This window comes from Carlito syrichta, unplaced genomic scaffold (assembly GCF_000164805.1).
Source record: "Carlito syrichta isolate Samal-C Ts95f unplaced genomic scaffold, Tarsius_syrichta-2.0.1 Scaffold302353, whole genome shotgun sequence".
NCBI lineage: Eukaryota > Metazoa > Chordata > Mammalia > Primates > Tarsiidae > Carlito > Carlito syrichta.
In genome coordinates, this window is record NW_007246449.1 from 23,015 (window position 1) to 47,444 (window position 24,430).

At 32.9% G+C, this 24,430-nt stretch overlaps 1 protein-coding gene across 2 annotated transcripts in view; it reads left to right on the forward strand.

Annotated features, from left to right (window-relative positions):
• The first annotated feature begins 1,456 nt into the window (after positions 1-1,456).
• Positions 1,457-24,430, forward strand: part of LOC103258751 (testis-specific gene 10 protein) — a 24,239-nt gene continuing 1,265 nt past the window's right edge. The window contains exons 1-5 of one of the 2 annotated variants that reach the window (XM_008056419.2): positions 1,457-1,669; positions 9,640-9,842; positions 11,901-12,005; positions 12,179-12,328; positions 18,151-18,208. In XM_008056419.2, the coding sequence (XP_008054610.2) occupies positions 1,523-1,669; positions 9,640-9,842; positions 11,901-12,005; positions 12,179-12,328; positions 18,151-18,175 (630 nt within the window). In that variant the 5' untranslated portion in view covers positions 1,457-1,522 and the 3' untranslated portion in view covers positions 18,176-18,208. Of the gene's footprint in view, positions 1,670-9,639; positions 9,843-11,900; positions 12,006-12,178; positions 12,329-18,150; positions 19,112-24,430 lie in introns of those variants that run through there. The other variant, XM_021711537.1, reaches the window with a different exon arrangement.

A 24,430-nucleotide genomic window follows, 5' to 3' on the forward strand; every position in this document is an offset into this window, starting at 1 on the left:
ACATAAGCCATTCACTGTTACTGGGTCTTCCTGCCTCTAACCTTGGGTTCAGACCTGCTCATTTGCTTCCTGCTTTGACTTTATTTTCTCTGTTTTCGGCAGTGAGAATTTCTGTTTCTTCCTTGAAAGCTCAATAATGGATTGTAAGAATTTTGTTGTTGTTGTTGTTGTATTTTATCCACAAGGTTTTTCTCTTAGCTTAATTAACTATCTTACTAGAACCTGACACATTCAGAGTAATTCTTTCAAAACACAAATCTGATTATATCACCTTCCTATTTAAGATATTTCAGTGGGTTTTCATTACATCTGGGTGAAGACCAAAATTTCAACATGGTTTACTAGGCCCTATTTGTAAGTTTTATGTTTCTTTTCAATTACATCTCCTGTCACTTTTTTTTTTCTGAACTCTGGCCATACTTGCCTTCTGTCAGTTCTTGAAGTATATCATTCTTCCTGCCTCCACAAGGCCTTTGTACTTAGCATTCCTTCAATTTGAGAAGCTTTTCTCCCCAACACACTGTGTATCTATTAACCGTTCAGATCTCAGCTCAAGTATTATTTACTCAGGGAATCCTTCCCTGAATCAGTCTAGGTAAGTTTCCTTTGCTATATACTTTTTCTCTAGAAATATTTTCTTAATATGTATTTATACATTCATCAGTATCATTATTTTATTGGTACATGACATTCCCAGTAGTCTGGAAGTTTCATGAGAGCAGATGCCATTTACTTACCATTGAATATGTATCTAAGCTCAGTGACTGGAACACAGAATATACTCAGTAAATGTGAATTGGGTGGATGAATCGATGGAGGGATGGATAAAAGGTTGGTGTGAAGAATGAATAACAAAGAGTGAATGAGTAAGAAAGAGAGGGATAGAGAAAGAATGTTACAAGTGAACTGTGGCCAAATACTCGTGCTTTACACTTGTAAAAGCACACACATTTCTTTGACTCTAAGTTCTTTTGTCTCCACATTATAGCAAACAATACTCTGTAGGTGGTACTGACATAAGACATTTTTTTTCTGGCAAATAAAAGGAAGGGAGTGGAATTATCTTGACCCTTTGAAAGCATTTATATAACTCAAATCTCATATTATGGTTTTAAAAATGCTCTTATTTCCCATAATGTGAATGTATGTTTAATTTATATTTGCCCTGTGTTCTTTCCCTCAGAAGAATTAGTAAGTTCTAGAGAGTTACCAGTCTTTATTTTGTGATATTACTAATGATTGATATAAACATGTCAGTCAAGAATTGGAAAACAGGTGTTATGAATAAAACAGTGGCTAACATTTTGTCTTTAACAACAATTGCGTTTGTATTATAGAATAATTGAAACTGTGGCAAATACAGATAGAACTATAGATCAAACATGCATTTTTCTCAACTAGCTTTGGGGCTGGAAACCTTATTATTTAATATTTATAAATAATAATTTTGTTCTTGCAGCACTTAAATGCAGAAAGGTCTTACAAGTCCCAGATTTCTACATTACATAAGTCTATTGTAAAGATGGAAGAGGAGCTTCAGAAGGTTCAATTTGAAAAAGTGTCTGCCCTTGCAGATTTGTCTTCTACAAGGGAACTCTGTATTAAACTTGATTCAAGCAAAGAACTTCTGAACAGACAGCTGGTTGCTAAAGATCAAGAAATAGAAATGGTAAGTAATACATTTTTAAACTTTTCTTTAAAAATTGCTATTACTGTAAAGTTAGCTCAATTTTGGAAAAATAAGTTATTTTTTTATATAATGCATCAAGCCATTTCTTTCACCTTTAGGTTTTATTCTTAAGGTACAAGAGATTAATTCATGACTACTAGGTGCCAAACAATTCAAGAACATAACAGAAACTCTTTTTTTGAGCATGCAATTTGCATTTACTTTTAGCTGACATTAGCAGTTAGTGAAGATCTGTAAGGTTGAGGTTTACTCAGCTAAATTTTAACCTTAATGATATTCTTTTTAAGCTAATTTATTTACTAATTGGTTCTTTTTAATTGTAGCTCAGTTGATTATATCTACTTTGTACTCGACATTGTGCTTGTCACTGGGAATGTAATGTTCAAACGATACAGGCTTCTGTCTTCAAGGATTTCCCCAAAGTGACATACAAATAATTTGGGATGAATATTATACTAATAAGAAACACTAGAGGTTTTATAGAGGAAATTCCCATTTGTCCAAGGGATGTGAGGGAGAAATTCACAGTGGTACTATTGAGCTTAGAAGGGATGAGGCAATCCATCCAGAGGGAAAAATCACATCGGCAATGGTATGGAGGTATACATGGATTCCTGAGTTAACAATAAATAATTTGTAATGGCTAATGTAGTATGCATGGGAGGAAGTGGCTAGAAATGAGTGCAGAGAGAAAGATGGAGCCCAGTCCTAAAGGGGTATGTCTAGAGCTGCATTGTGTAATTGAAATATTGGCAAATTTTGGTCATGTTTACATTTCTATTATCACCAGATGCATTGAACTTCTTATTTTGTTGGTCTACTATTTGATGATGCATTTGAGAATCATGTTTCTATCTTGTTTCTGTAAGAATCTACTGTTAATATTTTAATGAAGTGGTATATACCAGGATTCTGAGACTCTTCTTCAAATTATTTTTTATGTCAGCAAAAATTTTTAGTGATGAAAATGACTTTATGAATAGATGTTCACGGTAAAAATTCAAACAATACCATTTTTTGGAAAAAAAAATTTACTTGATATTTTCTTTTTGGAAAAATCCTACATGTTGCTCTAGCAACTGACATAATATGAAGCTGAGATACCAGCATATATCATATCAAAGCTTACAAAAATAATTTACCATGGCATAGTAGGGTATGTTCTAGTAATTTTTCTAAAGTTTTGAAATCATTGTCCTTAGCAAAACTATATATATCTTGATAACGATTTAATTTTTAAATATTTTAAAGACGTTTACTCCAAGTTTTGTAGCTTTTTCCCATTCACATAGCACTTTAAAATACTCCTGATATGTCCCATGTCTAACAAAGGAAGCAAAAAAAGAAAAAAATACGCTTAATATGAATTTTTTTGCTTTGGAATTTAATTCTTTATGTCTATATCTTTAGCTCCTCAGTAAGCTACACTCTCAAGTGCAAGGATCATCCTACATGTTTTTCTTCAGCTGTGCTACACGTATAGGGAGCACTTAAATAATATTTTTCTAAATTAAACTTTTTGATTTTGAGGCAATGGTAGATTTGCATGCAATCCTAAGAAATAATAGACCCATGTACCCTTTACCGGGTTTTGCCCAATAGTAACATCTTATAAAACTATGCATATCCTGTACTGCAAAACTATAATATATTGGATATTGACATTAATTCGGGCAAGATGCAGAACATTTCCATCATGGGGTCCATCATGTTGTCCTTTTGCAGCCCTATCCACTTCCCTACTATCCCCAACCACTCCTTCATCCCTGGCAACCATTAATCTGTTTTCTATTTCTATTATTTTGTTATTTCATGAGTGTTATATAAATATAATAATACAGTAGATAACCTCTTAGAACTGGCTTGTTTTCACTCAACATAATTTTCTGGAGATTCGTCCAGGTTGTTGAATGTATCAATAATTTATTCCTTTTTATCACTTAATAGTATTCATGCTATTGTAACATTGTTTGTTTAACTATTCACCCATTGAAGAACATCTGGGCTATTCCTACTTTTTGTATATTACACATAAAGTTACTGTAAACATTTGTGTTTGCATTTTACATGAACATAAGTCTTCCTTTTTCTGTAAATGACTAGGAGTGCAATTTGGGGTTCATATTAGTTGCATGATTAATTTTTTAAGAAAGTGCCAAACTATGTTTCCAATTGTCTCTACTATTTTGTATTCCCACCAACAATGTAGTAGCAATCTAGTTTCTCTACATCCTTTCAGCTTTTGATATTGTCACTATTTTTTAATTTAGCCATTCTGAAATGTGTATAGTGTATGACTTTTTAATCTGTATTTCCCTAATGACTCATAAAGCTGAAATTCTATTTGTGTAGTTATTTGCTTCTTCAGTGAAATGTTTCTTTATATCTTTAGTTCATGTTCTCATTGAATTGATTGCTTTCTTTAATGTTTTGTGCAGATAGTTCCTTATGTTCTAGATACTGGTCTTTATCAGATATGTGGTTTTAAAATATGTTCTTTTACTATGTATGTAGCTTGTGGTTTTTATCCTCTTTAATAGGGTCTTTATCAGGTACAAACTTTGAAATTTTGATGAAATCTAATTTCTCAATTTTCATTTTATGGATTGTGCTTTTGGTTTTAAGTCTAAAAATTAATTACCATAGCTCTAGATCTCAAAGACTTTTCCTAGGTCTTCTTCTAAGTGTATTATAGTTATATTTTGACATTTAATTCTGTGATCTACTTTGAGTTAATTTCTGCATGAGGTGTGAGGATTACATTGAGGTTCATTCCTGTTTTCTTTTTCTTTTTCTTTTTTTTTTTGCCTGTGGGTGTTCAGTTGCTCCAGTACCATTTGTTGGAAAGTTCTCTTGCTGCCATTAAATTGATTTTATACTTTTGTGAAAAATTAGTTGGCATATTTCTGTGGGTTTATTTCTTGGTTGTATATTTTTTCCCATTTATCTATGTGTCTATCTCTCCACCAATGTCACACAATCTTGATCACTGTAATTATATAGTAAATCTTTAATTCAAGTCTATCCACTTTATTCTTCTTTTTCAAAATTGTTTTAGTCATTGTAGTCTCTTTGACTTTCCATACAAATTTTAGAATAATATTTCTATGTCAACAAAAAAAGTCTTGCTTGAATTTTGATGAGTTTTATTAAATCTATATATCAATTGGGGAGAATTGATATTTTTACTATGTTGAGGCCTCCAATCCATGAACACGGTATATCTTATTTAGATCTTCTTTTATTAGCATATGTAGTTTTCAGCATGCAAGTTCTATACATATTTTGTAAGATTTTCATCTACAAAATACAAAGAAGTATTTCTTCTGTTTTTGAGCTATTGTAAATGTTTTTGGTTTTAATTTTGGTATCAGTGTGTTCGTTGCCAGTATATAAAAATACATTGATTTTTGAAAGTTTATCTTGTATCCTGTGAACTTGCTGAATTCACTTACTAGTTCTAGTAGTTTCTCTGCAGAGTCTGTGTGATTTTCTATGTTTACAATCATGCTATCTGAAAATAAGGACAGTTTTTATTTCTTTCTTTCTGATCTATGTGCCTTTTTGCACTGTTTAGCACTATGACAAATGAGAGTGTTGAAAGTAAACACCTTGCCTTCTTCCCAATATTAGGCAGATAGCATTCAGTGTTTCACTATTAAGTGTATTGTTACCTGTAGTAATTTGTAGTTACTGTTTATCAAATTGAGGGAGTTCTCCTCTAGTCCAATATTTCTGAGAGTTTTTATCAAGGATGAGTGTTGGATTTCTGTTGGATACTTTTTCTTTTTCTTTTTTTTTGAGTTGGAGTCTCTCTCTGTGCAGACTGGAGTGCCGTGGCTGCTCCCAGCCACCGCAGCCTCGACCTGCTGGGCTCTGGCGATCCTTCCACCTCAGCCTTCCAAGTAGCCGGAATTAAGGCACGTGGTACCACGCCTGGCTGATTTTTTGATTTATTGTAGAGATGAGGTCTTGCTGCTCAGGCAGGTCTCAAACCCGCGGGCTCAGGCAATCCACTCACCTCAGCCTCCCAAAGGCGCGGGATTACAGGCTGAGATAGATGGATACTTTTTCAATGTCTATTTATGAGATCCTATGATTTTTTTCTCAGACTCTTCATATGATAGATTACATTAATTGATTTTTGAATATTGAATCAGTCTTGCACCCCTGAGATCATTCAGATTATATATATATGTTATATATGTTTATATTATATATTATATTATACTATATATATAATTTCAATACCTTTAGGGGTACAGATATAGAAAATCCTAAGGAATCCACAAAGAAACTATTAGAACTAATAAATGAGTTCAGGGTTATAGGACACAAGATCAATATATAATAATCAGTTTTGATACATTAACAACGAGTAATCTGAAAATGAAAATAAGAAAACAATTCTATCAAATGCAATTACATCAAAGCTACACTACAAAACATTGCAAAAGAAATTAAAAGAGACCTATGTAATTGGGAAGACATTCCATGTTTATGAATCAGAACACTAAGCATTGTTAAGATGGCATTACTCCCCAAATTGATCGAAAAATTCAATACAATACCTATTAGAATCCAGTTCTCTTCTTTGTAGAAATTGACAAGCTGACCTACAATTAATTTGGAAGTAAAAGTGATTCAGAATAGCTAAGCAGTCTTGCAAAAGAAGAACAAAGTCGGGGGACTCACACTTCCTGATGTCAAAACTGGCTACAAAACGACAGTAATCAAGACAGTGTAGTACTAACATAAGGAAAAACATAGAGACCAGTGGAACAGAACTGAGAATCCAGAAACGGTTCTTACATTTGGCCAAATGATTTTCAAAAAACTGATGCCAAGGCAATTCAATGAGGAAAGAATAGTATTCAACAGATTTTGTGAGGACAACTGAATATCTACATGGAAAAGAAGTTGGATCATATGCAAAGACCAACTTAAAATGAATTATAGGCCTATATGAGCCAAACTATAGAATCCTTAAGAAGAAAACATAGAAGTAAATCTTTGTGATCTTGGCTTAGGCAGTGTTTTTTTTATTATCATCAAAAAGGTGAATGAAAAAAGAAAAAAAAACCAGATTAAATGAACTTCATTAAAATTTTTAGAAAGTTTGCACTTTAAATGGTATCATCAAGAAGGTAACAAGACAATACACGGAATGGGAAGGAACTATTTGCAAACTGTATATCTGATAAGAAATTTATATCCAAAATATATAACAAAGTCTTACAACTTAGAAAAAATGGACAAAGGATAGCAATAGGCATTTATCTACATAAGATACATAAATGACCAAGAAATGCATAAAAAGATGCCTGACATCATTAGCAATCAGAGAAATGCAAATCAAAATTATACCTTTTCACAGCACTAGGATAGCTATTATAAAAAAGATGATAAAGGATATTGACAAAGATGTAGAAAAAGTAGAACCCTGATACATTTATGGTGGGAATGTAAAATAGTGAGAACACTCTGGAAAACCTTTTGGCAGTTCTTCAAAATGTTAAAAATAGGATTACTATACAGTCTAGAAACTGCATTCCTATCTACCCAAGAGGAATGAAAACTATATCCATGTAAAAACTTATGCACAAAATTTAATGGCAATATTATTTATAATAGCCCCAAAGTGTAAATGTAGGGCTCAAATGTTCCCAACTCATGAATGGATATTTATGATGTATTCATACAATACAGTATTATTAGGCAATAAAAGTATGAAGTACTGATACCTGCCAAGACATTGATGACTCTTAAAAACATTATGGTAACTAATGGAACCCAGTCACAAAAGACTGTACATACATTATATGATTCCATTTCTATGAAATGTCTAGTTTAAGGCAAAACATAGAGAAAGGAGATTAGGGATTGGCTAGGGCCAGTGAGGGAAGAATATGGTGACTGTTAATGGATACTGATTTTCTTTTTGGAATGATGAAAAAGTTTTAACATTAGATTGTGGTAATAATTGAATGTGTTAATATGTTTAAGTCATTGGATTGTATGTACACTTTAAATGAGGGAGTTGAAGAGTATGTGAATTATATCTCAAAAAAGTTATTACTAAAAAAGCAATGATCTATTTTCTACTTCTGCCAGCAAAGTATATGAGATTGCCATTGCCTATTTTTTTTTTTTTTTGAGTTGGAGTCTCACTCTGTCACCTGGACTGGAGTGCAGTGGCCACTCCTGGCCACCTCAGCCTCGACCTGCTGGGCTCCGGTGATCCTTCCGCTCAGCCTTCCAAGTAGCTGGAACTACAGGCGCGTGCTACCACACCCACTAATTTTTGATTTATTGTAGAGATGATGTCTTGCCAAGTTGCCCAGGCGGGTCTCGAACCCGCGGGCTCAGGCAATCCATTCACCTCAGCCTCCCAAAGCGTGGGATTACAGGCTGAGCCACCGAGCCCGGCGCCATTGCCTATTTTAATGCTCCTTAACACCAACAAATTTGCCAATTGGATAGACTAGAACAGTATCTTGATAGACTCTTTGGTTCAACTGAAAGCGATTTTGCCCCTCAGAGGATATTTAGTAGTGTCTAGATACATTTTTCATTGTCATGATCTAGGTGGAGAATGCTAGAGGCATCTGTCAGGTAGAGACCAGGAATACTGCTAAACATTCTGTAATGCAAAGGGTAGCCCCTGTCCCCACCAAATAATTATCCTACCCAAAAGGTCTGTAATGTCAGGGTCAGAAACTCAGAAATAGAAAGCAATTTGTTTAACTTATATTTTTTTGTTTCCATATATAGTTGTATTTCTTCTTTTATATGCTTTCTGATATTATTTCATTCATATCTCTCATCAGTTTATGAGTTCTTTACATTAGTAAAGGTATTAACTATTTTACTTACTGATTTAATTATTTTCAAATTTTGGTTAAGTTTATATTGACTATCCAAATATTTATTTTTATGTGATAAAACTTATTTTTGCATCATATCTAGTTTAGAGAGTTCTTCTCCTACCTATCTATCCTCCTCCCTGTAATTTTTTTTTTTTTTTTTTTTTGAGTTAAGAGTCTCACTTTGTCGCCCAGGCTGGAGTGCAATGGCATGCTCATGGCCACTGTAACCTTGTCCGGCTGGGCCCAGCTGATCTTTCTGCCTCAGCCTTCCAGGTAGCTGGAATCACAGGTGTGCACCACCACACTCAGTTAATTTTTTGACTTATTGTAGAGACAAGGTCTCATCAAGTTGCTCAGACTGGTCTTGAATCTCTGGGCTCAGACAATTCTCTCAACTCCACCTCTGAAAGTGCTGGGATTACAGGCATGAGCCACCATACCCAGCCCATTTTTATTTCTTTATACTGGAATTTTAAGCTTATCATTTCACATTTAGCTTTTTAAATGCATATATAATTTATTAGAATGTGTATTATGAGATAAGGAGTCTTTTTTTGTAAATAGTAATGACTGTTCTTCCTCATTTTGAGAAAATATTTGACTTACAGAACATATTTTAGGCTCATTATAACCTTCAAAAGGAAGCTTTCCATAGGTTGATGCCAGAAAGGGAATGTGCATCTAATCCTTATATCCTTTAATTATGGAGTGCAATGACATTTCATAAGGTAGTTAGGTGTTTGTAACTTAAATCAGGACAAAACAGTAGTCACAGATATTACCATGTCAGCCTTGCAGGAGCATATAAAGAAATATCAATGGTGGAAATGGAAATTAGTTGCAGTTTGGAATTAATAAGCCTTTACTTAAATTAATGAATTTTCTGATATGATCAATGAGAGGGGAAAGTGATACTATATGTCTCTATGTGGTCTGGTAAGAAGGAGGACACAATTTCAAATCAAATTAAAAGCAGTTGCTAGTTTATAACACACTATAAAAGTTTTGTGAATTCCCAATAATATGTCAGTTCAGTGAATGAATGAAAATAAGTGTAAATATCTTCCTATAATTGTGCAGATGGAGAATGAGTTAGATTCTGCTCGTTCTGAAATAGAACTCCTGAGGAGTCAGATGACAAATGAAAGAATCTCCATGCAGAATCTAGAAGCTTTGCTGGTGGCCAATAGAGACAAAGAATATCAGTCTCAGATAGCACTTCAAGAAAAAGAATCTGAAATTCAGCTTCTTAAAGAACACCTTTGTTTGGCGGAAAATAAAATGTGAGTTGGTTAGCAATGTAGCATAAAGGTATATTTCTTACATTTTTGATATATATAGAAAGTAGAAATTTAAAATGAGAATTTGACTCCCATAATTTGCTATTAATTAAACTGAAGATCAGAAATATTGTGATTTTCCTAAGATTTAGTACTTCTATTATGCTTTTTCTTATCTAAGTTTAAGTTTAATGATCTCTGTTGATTGCTTCTAACAGAGTTTTTGGTATACTAGAATGTTTGACCAAAAATATTGCCCTTAGGAAATATAACCAAGCTAGGAAAAAAAAATTGAGCACCCTGACACCAGAAGAATTTTTATATTTATGGACCTTCCTGGTATTGTAGCCTACTATTTCCATTTGCCACATAATATTTCTTTTTTGTTTTTAGTCAGAGTCTCACTCTGTCGCCCAGGCTGGAGTGCAGTGGCACTCTCACGGCCACCCCAGCGTCGACCTACTGGGCTCAGGTGATTCGTCCACCTCAGCCTTCCAGGTAGCCGGAACTACAGGTGTGCGCTACCACACCCAGCTAATTTTTTTATTTACTGTAGAGATGAGGTCTTCCCAAGTTGCCCCAGCTGGTCTTGAACCCCTGGACTCAGGCAATCTTCTTGCCTCGGCCTCCTAAATTGGGATTACAGGCTTGACCACTGTGCCTGGTCATAATATTTCTTTATGTGCCTATAAATGTAGGCACATAATGTATTTTTATTACAAAATGTTGGTTATTATAGCACCGTAAAATTTATATGCTCTAGGAAAGTGATATCTGGAAGAACACTTACATTCACAAAATGCTGAAGACTTTCTTGGAACATTGGAGACTTCCTTAGAACATTGATTTTGCCTTTTTTTTTTTTTCTTAAGGATTCCTATCACCATTAGTGCCTTATTAAAGACCCTTAGCTGGAGGCTTGGGAGGACATGCCTACCTGGATAGCAAATGTTTTATTATTAAACTTGGTTACCTCTCACAAAAACTAATGGGGACCCTCAGCCCTTGTTCTGATCTGTCCCATCTATAGCACTTTTTCATCTAGCTTCCATTCTGCCCTCACATCCAAACCCAGACCTGGGGAAGGATCGAAATTATGGTCAGCAGTTAGACTCCTTGGAGCTCCTGACTAGGAAAAAGCTGAAGAACCAGTGCCATCTCCTTTAGCAATTTCTTGATAGGGCGATTGTGACAAGGTCATTCTTTTTTAGTTACTATAGCTGGACCATTGTGATACCTTCAACCGGTTTTGCAGGATCACTTTCTCAAGGTGGTAGGTGGAAATCAGCTTTAGTGAAGTATGCCAAAACTCCCACTTTAAGGGGTACGTTCTGTTTTAGACTGACTGGTAAGTACTATCACTTATAAGTATCTAGTATGAGAAGCGTTTGTGGTCTTAGTCCATAAAGTTTAGATTTTAGCAGTCTATAATGCTGTCCTGAAAGTAACAAAGAGGATAGAATGTTCTGTGCAAGAAGCATTCGTCTGTCATTATCTTCCTTATAATACTGTACCTTATCATGGGGTTTTTGAGGCAATTTTTAGCCTTAAGGAGGATCCTATTAAATTTAAGAGTTTTTATGTTGTTAAGTATACATATCAAATTTCATTAAAGTATGTATAAGGAACTTGGTTTAGTTGTTACATATAAAACAGACAATATTAATCATGGTGCTAGTGAATTCCAGTGTTAGTTATTTTATGATACTACTACTTTATATAAGACTCCAAATTACTTTTTAAAAATGATTTATAGTAAATATATAGCATAAACAGATAGTATGTAATATTAGCCCATTTATACATAGGGAAACTGAGAAAGAAAAGTTTTAGCTAATGGAACAAGACTTAGATTGCTTAGACTTTTCAAGTAGGCTACTTTGCACAATAACTATCTCTAAAATTGGCATATTTTAAATGTACTAATAAATCTGTCCATAAAAATCACAATGTGACTTGGTTCCAGTTGAGAAAGCTTTGCCAACATGGCTTACTGTGTTCTAGGAGTCATAGCCATATTTTACATTTAATCAACTATCACTCTTATATTCTGTTACACAGGGCCGTCCAGAGTAGAGATGTGGCTCAGTTCAGAAATGTCGTCACACAATTGGAAGCTGATTTAGATATTACCAAAAGACAACTAGGGACAGAGCGTTTTGAAAGGTGAGTTTATCTCTATGCAATGTTCAGCATGGAAAGCACTGTTTCTTGGTAACAACAGGCTTTTGTCATTTCATGATGGTTAGATTTTAAAGTATGAATTGAGTGACAGTTTTACAGTAGTTTTAATAATTTAACTGGATACAAAATTTAAAGGCATCACTACTTTGCTTTAGGGAGAGGGCTGTACAAGAACTTCGTCGCCAAAATTACTCAAGCAATGCTTATCATTTGAGTTCTGCAATGAAACCAAATGTAAAATGTCATTCACCAGAACGTGCTCACCATCGATCTCCTGACCGAGGCCTAGATCGGTCATTAGAAGAGTAAGTTAGTTTAAAGATTTGTTCTCTTAGAACCGTATAGCAATATATAGTACAATGAATATTTGAGAGAGTAAGGAAACCCAGTAAACAGTCTATATTTAAATATAACTACAAAGATATGTTGATATAAAAATAAAAGATTTTGATAATTAATTTAGAAATTTATATATTATACTAAAGTGAAACATCTTTAATATTTTATGTTTGCATAAATTATATTTTAAATGTCTGATTTAAAAAAATTTCTACAACATAAATTAATGTATTTTTATTACAAAATGTTGGTTATTATAGCACCGTAAAATTTATATGCTCTAGGAAAGTGATAACCTAATTTTTCAGAGGGAAGTATCTTAGGTATATTTTTATATGTTACAAATTTCATTAAAAACTTTTAACCTGGTAATAATTTCAAATTTATAAGAAGTTACAAAAATAATACAAAGCATCTCTGCATATCCCTTAAAAAATTGTATTCCATTTATTTTATCACATATACATGTGGTATCTCATGTACTCACACTCTTACACATGCTCTCTCACTATATACACACACTTGCATGTACACACATACATACTTGCACACTCACAGAGACATATTTTTTAAAATAACCAAAACCTCCAACTCTAAACAATTCTCACATGTTTCTTCCTATCTTCTTCCATTCAGTATTTATATGTTCTTCCTTTCACCATGAAAACCCTAGTTTAGCAGTATGTACTGACTCATTTGCTCAGTCCCATAATGCATCTACAGTAGTTTCACAGTGTCTTCACCTGTGTTACTACAATAAGCAGACCAGCTTTTTAAAAGTTCGGGACCTGCGTGCAGTTCTTCCTTCCTCCTCCCATAAACTACCTTGCCCAAGTCTTGAGGGAATATAGTCAAATACTGAGTTCATTAGTTTCTTGGATTTTTTATGACTTTTACTATGGTTATAGTATTCATATGAAATAACATTAGATTCATTTATTTCAATTTGCTCTCGTTTTTCATTATTCTCCTTATTTTTTTCCTCAGTTATATTTTTGAATATATAGATTAGCATGCTTTTCAAAGTCAAAACTATGTAAGAAGTAATACTCAGAGAGATGCCACTTTCCCTTTGATGCCTTCTATACCATCGTCTGTGCCTCTACCTCCTTCCCTTTTGGTTTCACAGATATATATATTTCCTTTATTATGCAAAAAGTAGCATATTATATATGCTTCTTTGCACTGTGATTTTCTCACTTAACACTGTCTCCTGGAAATCACTCCATGATGATTCATAGAGATGCTTCTTGTTCCCTTTTTCAGCTGCATAGCACTCCATTGTGTGGATGTACCATAGTTATTCAACCAATCTACTATACTTGGACGTTTAGATAGTTTCCAACAATTTGTAATTACAAACAAGGCTGTAATGAATAATATTGTGCACATATATTTTCATATTGTTGGAGGGCTGTCTTCAGAATAAATTCCTAGAAGTAGGATTTCTGGGTCAAGGGGTAAATGCATATATAGTTTTGTTCCAAATTCCCTACCATTTTTCATTCCTTCCTGCAGTGTGTGAGGTACCTGTTTACCTACAGCCTTACCAGCAAAGTTTGCTGTCAGGCTTTTGAATTAGTGCCACGAAGGTGGATGAGAAATGGTATTTCAGTATAGTTTTAATTTGCATTTATCTTATCATGAGTGAAGTTGAACATCTTTTTATAGGTTTAACAACCATTTTTATGTCCCTTTTTGTGAGTTATCTATTCATTTCTTCTGCCTATTTTTCAAATGGATTTTTGGTGTTTTCGTAAAAAAAAAAAAACCAAACAAACCTTTTTTTTAGTGAATTTAAGAGATTAGCCCTTTATCAGTGATATACATGCTCCAAATATTTTCTCCTATTTTTGTGACTTGTCTTTTAATTTTACTGTACTGCCTTTTTACATAAAAAGTAAAAGTTTTTATTTTTATGTAGTTTAATGCATCTGGATTTCCATTTATAGTTAGAAAATCTATTTTTCTACTCATCTAGATAATAGAGGGATTCACCAGTGTTGTCTCTTAGTACTTATATTGTTTTATCTTTACATTTAGACATCTGATCGATTTGAGGTTTGTGTATGATTTCAGGAATGGATCTAATTTTATCTTTTTTCCAGTAACTATCCAGTTGCCCCAAGATCATTTACTTAAAAGATTCTTCATGCCAGTAATTTAAGACTCTTTCTGGGCTTTCTATTTCTATTCTATTGATCTGCCTGTTTATGTGCCATTTCTACACTATTTTAATTACAGAAGCTTTGTGGTATTTTTAGTGCTGTAGGACTAGTTCAATGGTGTGGAGGTAACTGGCTTTCCAAAGTGGAGAAAGGAGAAGCCCTGATCTGTAATACTTACCAATTTCTGTGGTACAAATACTCATGCTGTGACCAGTTTTAAGCTCCCAGTGGTTTAACCACTGAATCACCAAGTTCACAAAAATTTACAATCAGCTGTAAGCCAGCTCCAGGAAAGCAGTGGGCTAGTGCCCCTGAGAGCTCTTCCTTTAAATTGTTTGCCAATATTTTCTTGTGAGTTTATTTTTTCATATGAAATTTAGGGTCAGCTTATCTAGCTCCACTTAAAAAAAAACCCTTTGGACTTTTTGTTAGTATCACATTAAGTTTGTAAATTTGACTTGGGAGAACTAATATCTTGATAATGTTGAGATATCCTGATCAAGAATAAATATCTTTCCATTTGTTCAAATTCATGTTTATGTCTTCCAGGATGGCTTGTAATTTTCTTTATATAAGTTTTGAACATTTTTTGTTGTTTATTCCTAAATATTTTATCTTTTTTATTATAAATGTTTTTTAAAATTCACTATATCTTCAAAAACACTATTGATTTTTCATGTTACTTTTCTATCTTGCTACCTTGCTAAATTTTTTTGTTTTATTAAGTTTTATCTTTGATTTTCTAGGCATTTTTAGGTATACTATCATGTCATCTGCAAAAAAGATAGTTTTATTTTTCTGTTCCTATTTTCATGTCTTGAACTGTATTATCTATACTTTGAAACAATGTTTGTTGCTTTGGTACTATCTGATTGCTAAAAATTTGGTTAATTCACCTGTGAAACCACATAACCTTGGTTCTTTTTTGATGGGATACTTCCTTGATAACTTAATATTTCTTCTTTGGCAATTAGTCTTTTTAAGTTTTTTTATCTCTATTTGCCTAAAAATTATTTATTTCCCCTAGATGTTCAAATTATTTGCCAGAGGCAATTAATGTAGTATCTTATGGATTTTAAAATTTCATTTGTATCAATAGTTATATCCCTATTGTCATTTCTTATTTTTATATATGTAGTCTTCCCTCCTTCTCCCCATTTTAAATTTTATTATATTAGCCAGTGGCTTGTCTACTTTGTTCACTGCTTCAAAGAACTAAGATTTAGATTTATTGATTTGTTCTACTATTTTTCTTTCTCATATTAATTTGTTTTTATTATTATTGTTTACTTCCTTGTGATGTGTTTTACCTGGTTGAGTTTTTGCCTAGCTTTTTGTGTTGGGAATTTAATTCATTTATTGTCATTCCTTTATTTATTTATTTTGGAGATAGAGGATTATGGCTATAGATTCTGATATGTAATGTTTTTATTATCATTATTTTTTTAGAAATGCTGTAATTTCTGCTTACATTTTTACTCTTAACCTTGAGTTATTTGATAGAGCCTCTTTTAATTTTCACTTGAAAGGCTTTTTTGTGATTTGGTTTTATTTTTAATTTCTAATGCTATTGTACTTGAAAAGGTATATTTTTTTCTTGTCAGGGTGTAGTGTTCTGTATACTGGGGTACCAAAAAATGTATACACATTTTAAGGGTGTTTGCCATAATCAGAAGTGTCTGGATGCTGATGGTAACCACTTGAGCGCCTCTTGTAATTGCAGAAGTCAAATGTGACTTGTATTCATCTTTTGTTACTGGTATATATTGAGTGTTACAATTTTAGTAGTTTTTCCTTTCTTAAAGTATGTATGTATGTTTTTGGCTCTCTCTGTATATGTAAAAGATTTACCTTTTTGAACTGTAGATCTTTTATATTATTGTTTAATTTTAGTACAAGTTTTCTGTACTATTTTTGTAATTACCTGTGAGACTATAATAATTTTTTAAAAATATGTGTACATCCATATAATGGGATACTATTTAGCAGTTAAAAGGAATATGTAACAACTTCTAATCTACTTGACCCATATTTTGCTAAGAGTGGGGTTCTAAAGTCTCCTATTAGTATGTTATTACTTATTTTTACACATCCTATAAATTTTGCTTCATACAATTGTTTTACTGTTTTATTTGTCATATAGATATTTTGAAATATTATTCTTCATTATGAAATATGACTTTTATAATGTGTCCTTTTCTGATGTGTTTAAGTGTTTGTTTTTTTTTTAAATTTACTTGACTACTTTTTCTGGTATTAGAGTTCCAACTCCTGCTTTCCTACTGCTTCTATTTGCCTAGTAAATATCTTTATTTTTATTTTATCACTGTATCTTTAAGTATATCTCTGATATACAGTATGGATTTGAGTTTTGCTTTATGAGGCATCTTGAAAATCTTTTTTTTTTTTTAATAGGTGAGTTAAAATCCTTTATGTTATTGATGTGACTATTACGTCTGGTCTCAACTCAGTCATACTTTGTTTTAATTACTGTCTTTATTATATGATATTTGTTGTGTTTCTCCATTTGGTTAGTCCCCTTTGCTTTTTAACAAAGTCCTTTTGGTATTTAGGAAATTTTATTTTAGTTATTACCTTTCTATTAATACCTTTAACAATGCCTTTAATCCTTTTTTTTACTTAACCTTTTATTGTCAATTTCAAATGGTGTCCTTTGACTGATAACTATTGTCTAGACAACAATGTACTGAACTTACGTTCCTCTAATTACTGCTCTGTTTCCTGTCCCTCTAGTTTTGTCTTTCTCAGGTTGTCATATAAATGGAATCATATAGTATGCACCCTTAATGGTTAATGTTCATTCAGCATAATATATTTGAGATTTATCCAGGTTGTTGCATGGATTCATAGTTGTCACATATTCCTTTTAACTTCTGAATAGTATTCTATTATATGGATGCACCACAGGTTTAAAAAATGGTTATAGTCTCACAGGTAATTACAAAAATAGTACAGAGTCCCACATATCCTTCCCCCAGCTTCTGTAATGATGATATCTTACAAATCAGGAAATTGACATTGGTATGATATGATTAACTATTCTATGGCCCTATTCAGATTTCACTAGATTTTACATGCACTTATTTGTGTGTAGGTGTTTTGTTTTTTTTAATAAACCATACACACCACCACTACAATCAAGACACTGAATTGTTCCATCAGCACCAAAGAACTCACTCCCTTGTAATACCTCTTTGTAGTTGTAGCCCTGCTCTCCTCTATCTCTGTCTCCTGGAAAACAGTAATTTCTTCTCCATCTCTATAATTCTGTGATTTTGAAAATGTTATATACATGGAATCATACACAGTATGTAACCTATTGAGACTTACTTTTTTCATTCAGCATATTCGGTCTGTGAGATCCATCCAAGTTGTTGCACATATCAATAGTTGATTCCTTTATTGTTGAATAGTATTCCCTAATGTGAATATACCAAAATTTGTGAAAACTGGATTTAAAAAATGCATTGCAATATTTTTCTTCACAAAAACTGGAGAAAAATCCTGCTAAAGTAATACTTTTGCTAGAATACATTTGTTACACATGTTAAAATAGTTGAGTTAAAAATGTTAATCTGCATATTTTTTCTCTCTTTTAGGAATCTTTGCTATAGAGATTTTTGACACATGAAAAGATTCTTCACATCCTTGGGAAAGGTCAAAGTTACAAACTGATTTTTTTTTGCTACATGATTGCATTTATCTTTTGAATGCTTGCCAATGTTAAATGTATTTATTAACGGTGTGCCTCTGAATCTCTGTTCTTATGTGCCATATCACAGTGATCTGAGATGACTTATTGAAACAAAAATGCATATGGCCTTTTCTATCCACACAGTAATAGTGAGTGTAAAATCTGCTTACTTCACTATTGAACACTGTTATGTTAACTATCCAGAGTAAATAAAAAAAGCTTATAAAAAGAGGGAATAGTGTTTTTACAAAACTGATTTTCTTTTCTTTCTTGGTGTCTCAAATAATTGGCTGGTTAAAATTTTTTCTTTGTTAGTTATGCTTTCATGGCTGGATAAGCTGTGACAAAATGGGCACAGTTTACTGATACTGGCCTGGGACCCAATATTCCACTTTGGAACAAACCTGACATAATTTCCATGCCATATTCTGATTTCAAAGGAGCAGAAAGTAGAAGTTTGTCAGGGTTTTAAAGTCCTTAGTATTGTACCACTCAAAGACTCATTAACATACATTTCCTACAATTGTGTTTACTCCTACTGTTTTTAGAAAGGTAGGTGATTATATATCTGTCAAGAATGTAAGATTTTTTTAAAATCTGTATTTTTAATAAGTTTTTTAAAACATTAAAGAACTGCAATAAACTTAATTGCCATTTTATTTTATTTTATTGCCTGTGGCAGCTGTCTGTAATCTAGAGTAAAAAATTGAGTGATGTTCCCCCCATCTCCTAAATCTCTTACCTTATTTATCCATAGGCTTTGATTTAATATTGATATTAGAGGCTGACTGCTACTGTATTTTGCTGATATAAGCTATTTGTATTTTTACCATTTTAATAAAAAAATACTGTCAATATAGTATTCATATGATGTAGACAGTTTCTCATTTTATATAGTCACTGTTCAATATGACTATAGAGATATAGGATAGTGCCTGATTTAGGTTTTGTTTTATCATTAGCACTCTGATATTTTGCTATAATTTCATGCTATATATCCACTTTGCATTTACTATCTGGTAGACAGTCATTACAGATTAGTAAAAAAATGAATAACAAGATGCCCTTTAAAAACATTTTAAAGAATAATATGCAAAAAATCGTTATTGCTAATATTAAATAATATTTATATATGCAAAATTAACCTTTGCTAGCTTACTCAATGACTTTAGCACCAGGTCTATCCACCTAGAAGAGATGACAAAGAGCCGAGCGTCACCTGTCATATGCACTTAACACATGTTCTGTGTGGAGGGCTGTATGTGGGGAGGGGGCATTAGAGGATCAGGAATGAGGTATGTAAGAAAATATTTCCATACTTGATTAAAAGTATACTATACTTGATTTGTGCTATTAATTACACAAGTAATATAAAAGGAAAGTCATATGGCAAGTATAAAGAGACCAGTGTTATCCATAGTCTGAGGAACCTATCTGCATTCTGTGTTAAAATTTCAAACAATTTTTTGTTATGGTAATATTCAAGAACATCTGTTGTATTAAATGAGATTCTAATTGCTTGATGTAAATATTTAATAGCCTGTTGACATGGTAGAGACTGCCTAATGCAAACACAATCTGTAAAACTATACCAAACATATTCTTTCTGGATGACAAAGACCCTGAAAAAGAACTCGTAGCTTTTATATGTCATGTCCAATGCACAGCATCCAATCTTGCTGAAGTAAGGGTATTGTGAAAGAGAACTGTCAACCCGCTGAGTAATTTAAGTCCAGAATTTTTCTACATAACCACAATGTGCTTTACTAATTAACCTTTAATTTTCAAATAATCTCCCAATTAAATTTAAGAACATAAATATAAAATATTTATATTAAATAAAGTCAAAAGCATCATTATATCAAGACTTTATGCTCTCAACCAAATACTCAACCTCACTATCACTATCGATTTCCTTTGAATTAATACTATGCAAAACTATATCACTGACAAAATAATGTATGGTATGTCAACTTGAACTCACTTCTTTCGTCAATAACTTCTTTAATAGAAAGAATATTCTTAGTCTTTTAAGGAATATAGGAATGTTTCATATGAGTGCATTACAGTTTAGAAAAGAATACTTTTGTAATCAAAGGACTAAAAAATCAGGATATTTTCATAATCAAGGCATCAGGCCACTTTTCTTAGGTGCTGTTCTATGTTTTAACAGAATTCATAGAAATAAGCTACATTTGTAATTGCATGATTAACATGCAATTAAGAATATTTAAGTCTAACAAGTAATAATTGAGCACCTTCCATGAGCAAAGAACTATGCACAGTGCTCTGCAGTCATAGCTCTTATTCCAAATAATGTTGTAATTCATGGTTTGAAATAATGTGAAAATAACATCTACAGGCTGAAAGATGATCACTGTATTATCAGATGTTAAGTCTGCTTCCTTAGAGTGCAGATTGAAATGTGATAAATACAATTAAAAATATCATTAGTTGTCCCATTACTTCTTCAGCAATTCCTAAGCCTGGTTTTACCATATAGTGACTTGTGTACCTTTAACAAAAAAAATAGTAAAATTAAATGATCTAGGGGCAGCAATGTGCCTAAATCAGAGTATAGCTTTATGACTCAGTTCCAAAGAGTCTAACCAACCCTTCTTTCTGAGTTTTGTGGACCTAACTTAAATAGACAGTTATTATACTATTTTATCAAATTATTTTATTCTTGTCTCTTTTAAATTGTATTTAATTTTTTTCTTGTAGAGTTTGCACAATTTTCTTATGTGTCTTCCTTTGATTCTCTAGGATCATAGTTAGCTTCTCTATTATATTTATCTATTTTCTGGTTTTGCAGCTTGTCCCTTAGCTTTTTACATAGTATAATGAAATATGGCCTTTTGTAATCTGTGTTACCAAAGTGAATTATGTGTTATCATGGCAACTTCAGAAACAACTTTAATGAGTGAGATTTTATTTGTTCTTTAATAAATATGCTCTTTTGAACAGCCACAGTGCTGTCCTCAGGATATTTTTGAAAGGAGTTAGGCAAGACATGCAGCCTACTGGAGCATTCCTTTGATTGGCATACCTTTGTATAGCCTTGCGGCATCTGTAGGTTATTGAGCTGTTTAGAGGTTATTTGTCACATACCTGCAGTGTCCACCCCATCAGCTGTCACTGCTGATCTTTTTTGTCATAAGCTGATCAACCTCTCATTATACTTTCTTCTCTTTTCGATCTTTCCCATTTTGATTTTTCTTCTTTAATAATGAATGTAGCTATTCTTAGCTCATCACTAAGTTTTAGAGAACAAAATTATTAGTTCGCCAAGCAGCCAGTGTTATAAATATGATTCTTCCCATATTATGAGTGTAAGGAGAGGAGAATAGAATCCCAGAAAAACTATATAATTGTCCTTGTGTAGGGTCACAAAACAAATAAGTATCTGTGTCAAGTTCTCGAACAAAGGTTTGTCGCATACCAACAACCATGTTGTTCTGTTTGACCACTTTGCTCTTCTGCCTCCCCATTGGTCTTTGGCTATGATTTCTATGGCTATTGCCTGCCAATCATAATATTTTTACTAACTGGTGAATTTACCAGTGACTAATGCAGCTTTATCATCTCTTTGTTCTTTCTGAGGAACTTTTACTTCCAGGCTTCTTTGTCGCTCCTTGGATTTAACCAGATTGTACTCAGTTAAGGGTGTAATTCTTCAGAGCAACAGATACTTTGTTATTTATGAAGCTGTTTTCAACTGAAAGGTCACATTTTTTTCACATAAACTTTGACATTCCAAAAAACAGTATTGCCTACACTTTTTGCTACCTTAATGGACTTAAAATTGTGAATAGCAACTAAACATGCTAGTATCTTATATGTAATAATTACTCTAAATACTTTAATTTATGTGACATTGTTTTATAAATTTTACTAAAAGATGTAAGTGTGAAATTTTTGATTAAAGCAATATATATTTCTATCATAGATTAGATGAAGTAGTAAGTCAATGAGCATGGTGAGGTCATAGTAAATAAAGTACAACTGTGACAAAAATACTAGAGTATCAGATGCTCAATTCTCATATATACTCAAGCTATTTCTGAATTAGGTCTTAGAAGTTAGTGTTTAGTCTGACCATGTGTCATAATTCATTATTAATAGGGTTTAAGTTTTTGCAAAATAATAGTCCAACCCTTTGAGGATATAAGATGGTAATTTTGTATTTTATAATAGTAAAGTCTTTTTTTAAATCTCACAATTGTTTCATGTTTTGATTGAAAGTGAGAGGTATTCAAGTTACTTGAAAAGTTACTTGAAGTTGTATTTTTCATTGTTTTATTAGACCTTATAAACTTTCTCCTCTTTAGATACATGTTTCTTTATTCCTATGTAACAGTACAACTTTAAATTTATACTGCCTGCTAATTAAAACAGCCTCAAAAATAAAGCTGAAGATGTAGTGTCCATTTTCTCACCCTAGCTTTCTTTTCCAGAATAGTTAGATTGACTTAAACATTTTTTATTGGAGTGCAGTCATAAGTGGTTTGAATCTTTAAAGTATATTAGAAAGTCCCGAATACTAAAGAACAAAAGAGAGTTGTAAGTGACTCTCATTCACCAAGGATATCCGACATTTGATATTAATAACACAGTCCAAGTCTGAATATTTTTTCCAGTGAAGATAATGAGTTTGGAGATGTAATTATTTACAAATCTTCATATGCACCCAAGCCACTTTGAAATCTAGCTTTCTAATTCGCCTAATTAATATGTCAATCTGTGACTGCTTTTAACTTTTGTCTTTAATGTTAAATATTTAAATTGAATTTTTTTGGAATAAGTTTGCAGCTTCAAAATCCAAGTGCTTAGAATGGTACCAAGCACATAGTAAGTTTTCAATACATGTTAACATTTATTATAATATCTTCTTTACCTATCCCATAAAGAATAGAGAAATTGGAAAGGACACAGAGAAGAACCATGCTCCTTTTCATTAGCACTTTCTGATACTAAGAGTATTAAAATTCTTAAAATAGTGAATTCATCAAAGTTACCAAGCATGACAGGGCTGCAAATCCACTACTACTAAGAATTCTAGGCTGGGTGCAGTGGCTCAAGTCTGTAATTTCAGTACTTTGGGAGGTTGAAGCGAGAGGATTGCCTGAGCCTGCAGGTTTGAGACTAGCCTGGGCAACGTGGTGAGACCTCATCAACCCTGGGTTGGCTGTGAGTGTGTTACTGCACTACAGCCTGGGCAATGGAGTGAGAGTCCAACTCAAAAAAAAGAAAAAAAAGAATTCTAGTATGTCTTACGTGGTGTGACAGTTAAGTTCACAAACTCACCACTGTGTGCTTACATTGGCAGCACTGTACAAACAACTTGATAAGGTTTCATAATCTTGGTATAACAGTGTCTCACAGAGCTGTGTTTGTATTGACATGTGGCAGTGTCTTGCTGAGTGGTGTTCATATTGTTGTATGCTTTTGTGTGCTGTTGCAAGAACATTGAGGCTTGAATTAGAGCAATGAATTAACATTAAATTTCTTGTTAAACTTGGAAAGAGTGGAAGTGAAATCAAGGACATGTTAGTTCAAGTTTATGGGGATAATGTCTTGAAGAAAGTGGCAATGTACAAATGGATTAAACGTTTTTCTGAAAGGAGAGAAAGTGTCACTGATGAAGAGTAGTCGAGATGGCCAGTAATGAGCAGAACTGACAAGAACATTGCAAAAATTCATCGAATTGTGCTCCAAATCATCGACTGACTGTGAGAAGCATAGCAGACAAACATCGATAGAGAAACAGTTAGGAAAATCTTAACTGAAAATCTTGGCATGAGAAAGTGTGTGCAAAAATGATCCCCAAAGAACTCTTGCATCACAATGCACCAGCTCACACAGCACTGTCTGTGAGTGGGCAGACTAGGTTCTGGCATCGGTGTATAACTTCCCAAAGGGAGTACTTCAAAGATGACCATAGTAATATCAGCAATGAGGTATGTAACACTTTTTCTGCGATAAGTTTGTGAATTTAATTGTCAGACTTCATAAATAGTATACTTTAAACAGATTTAAATCTTTCTATGTGGTAAGATATTATACATGTCTTCTTTTTATTTCCAGTGGAAAACTAAATACCAGATTTATTTAAAAAAATACAAATCTCAGCTGGGCTCGGTGGCTCAGCCTGTAATCCCGTGCCTTTGGGAGGCTGAGGTGAG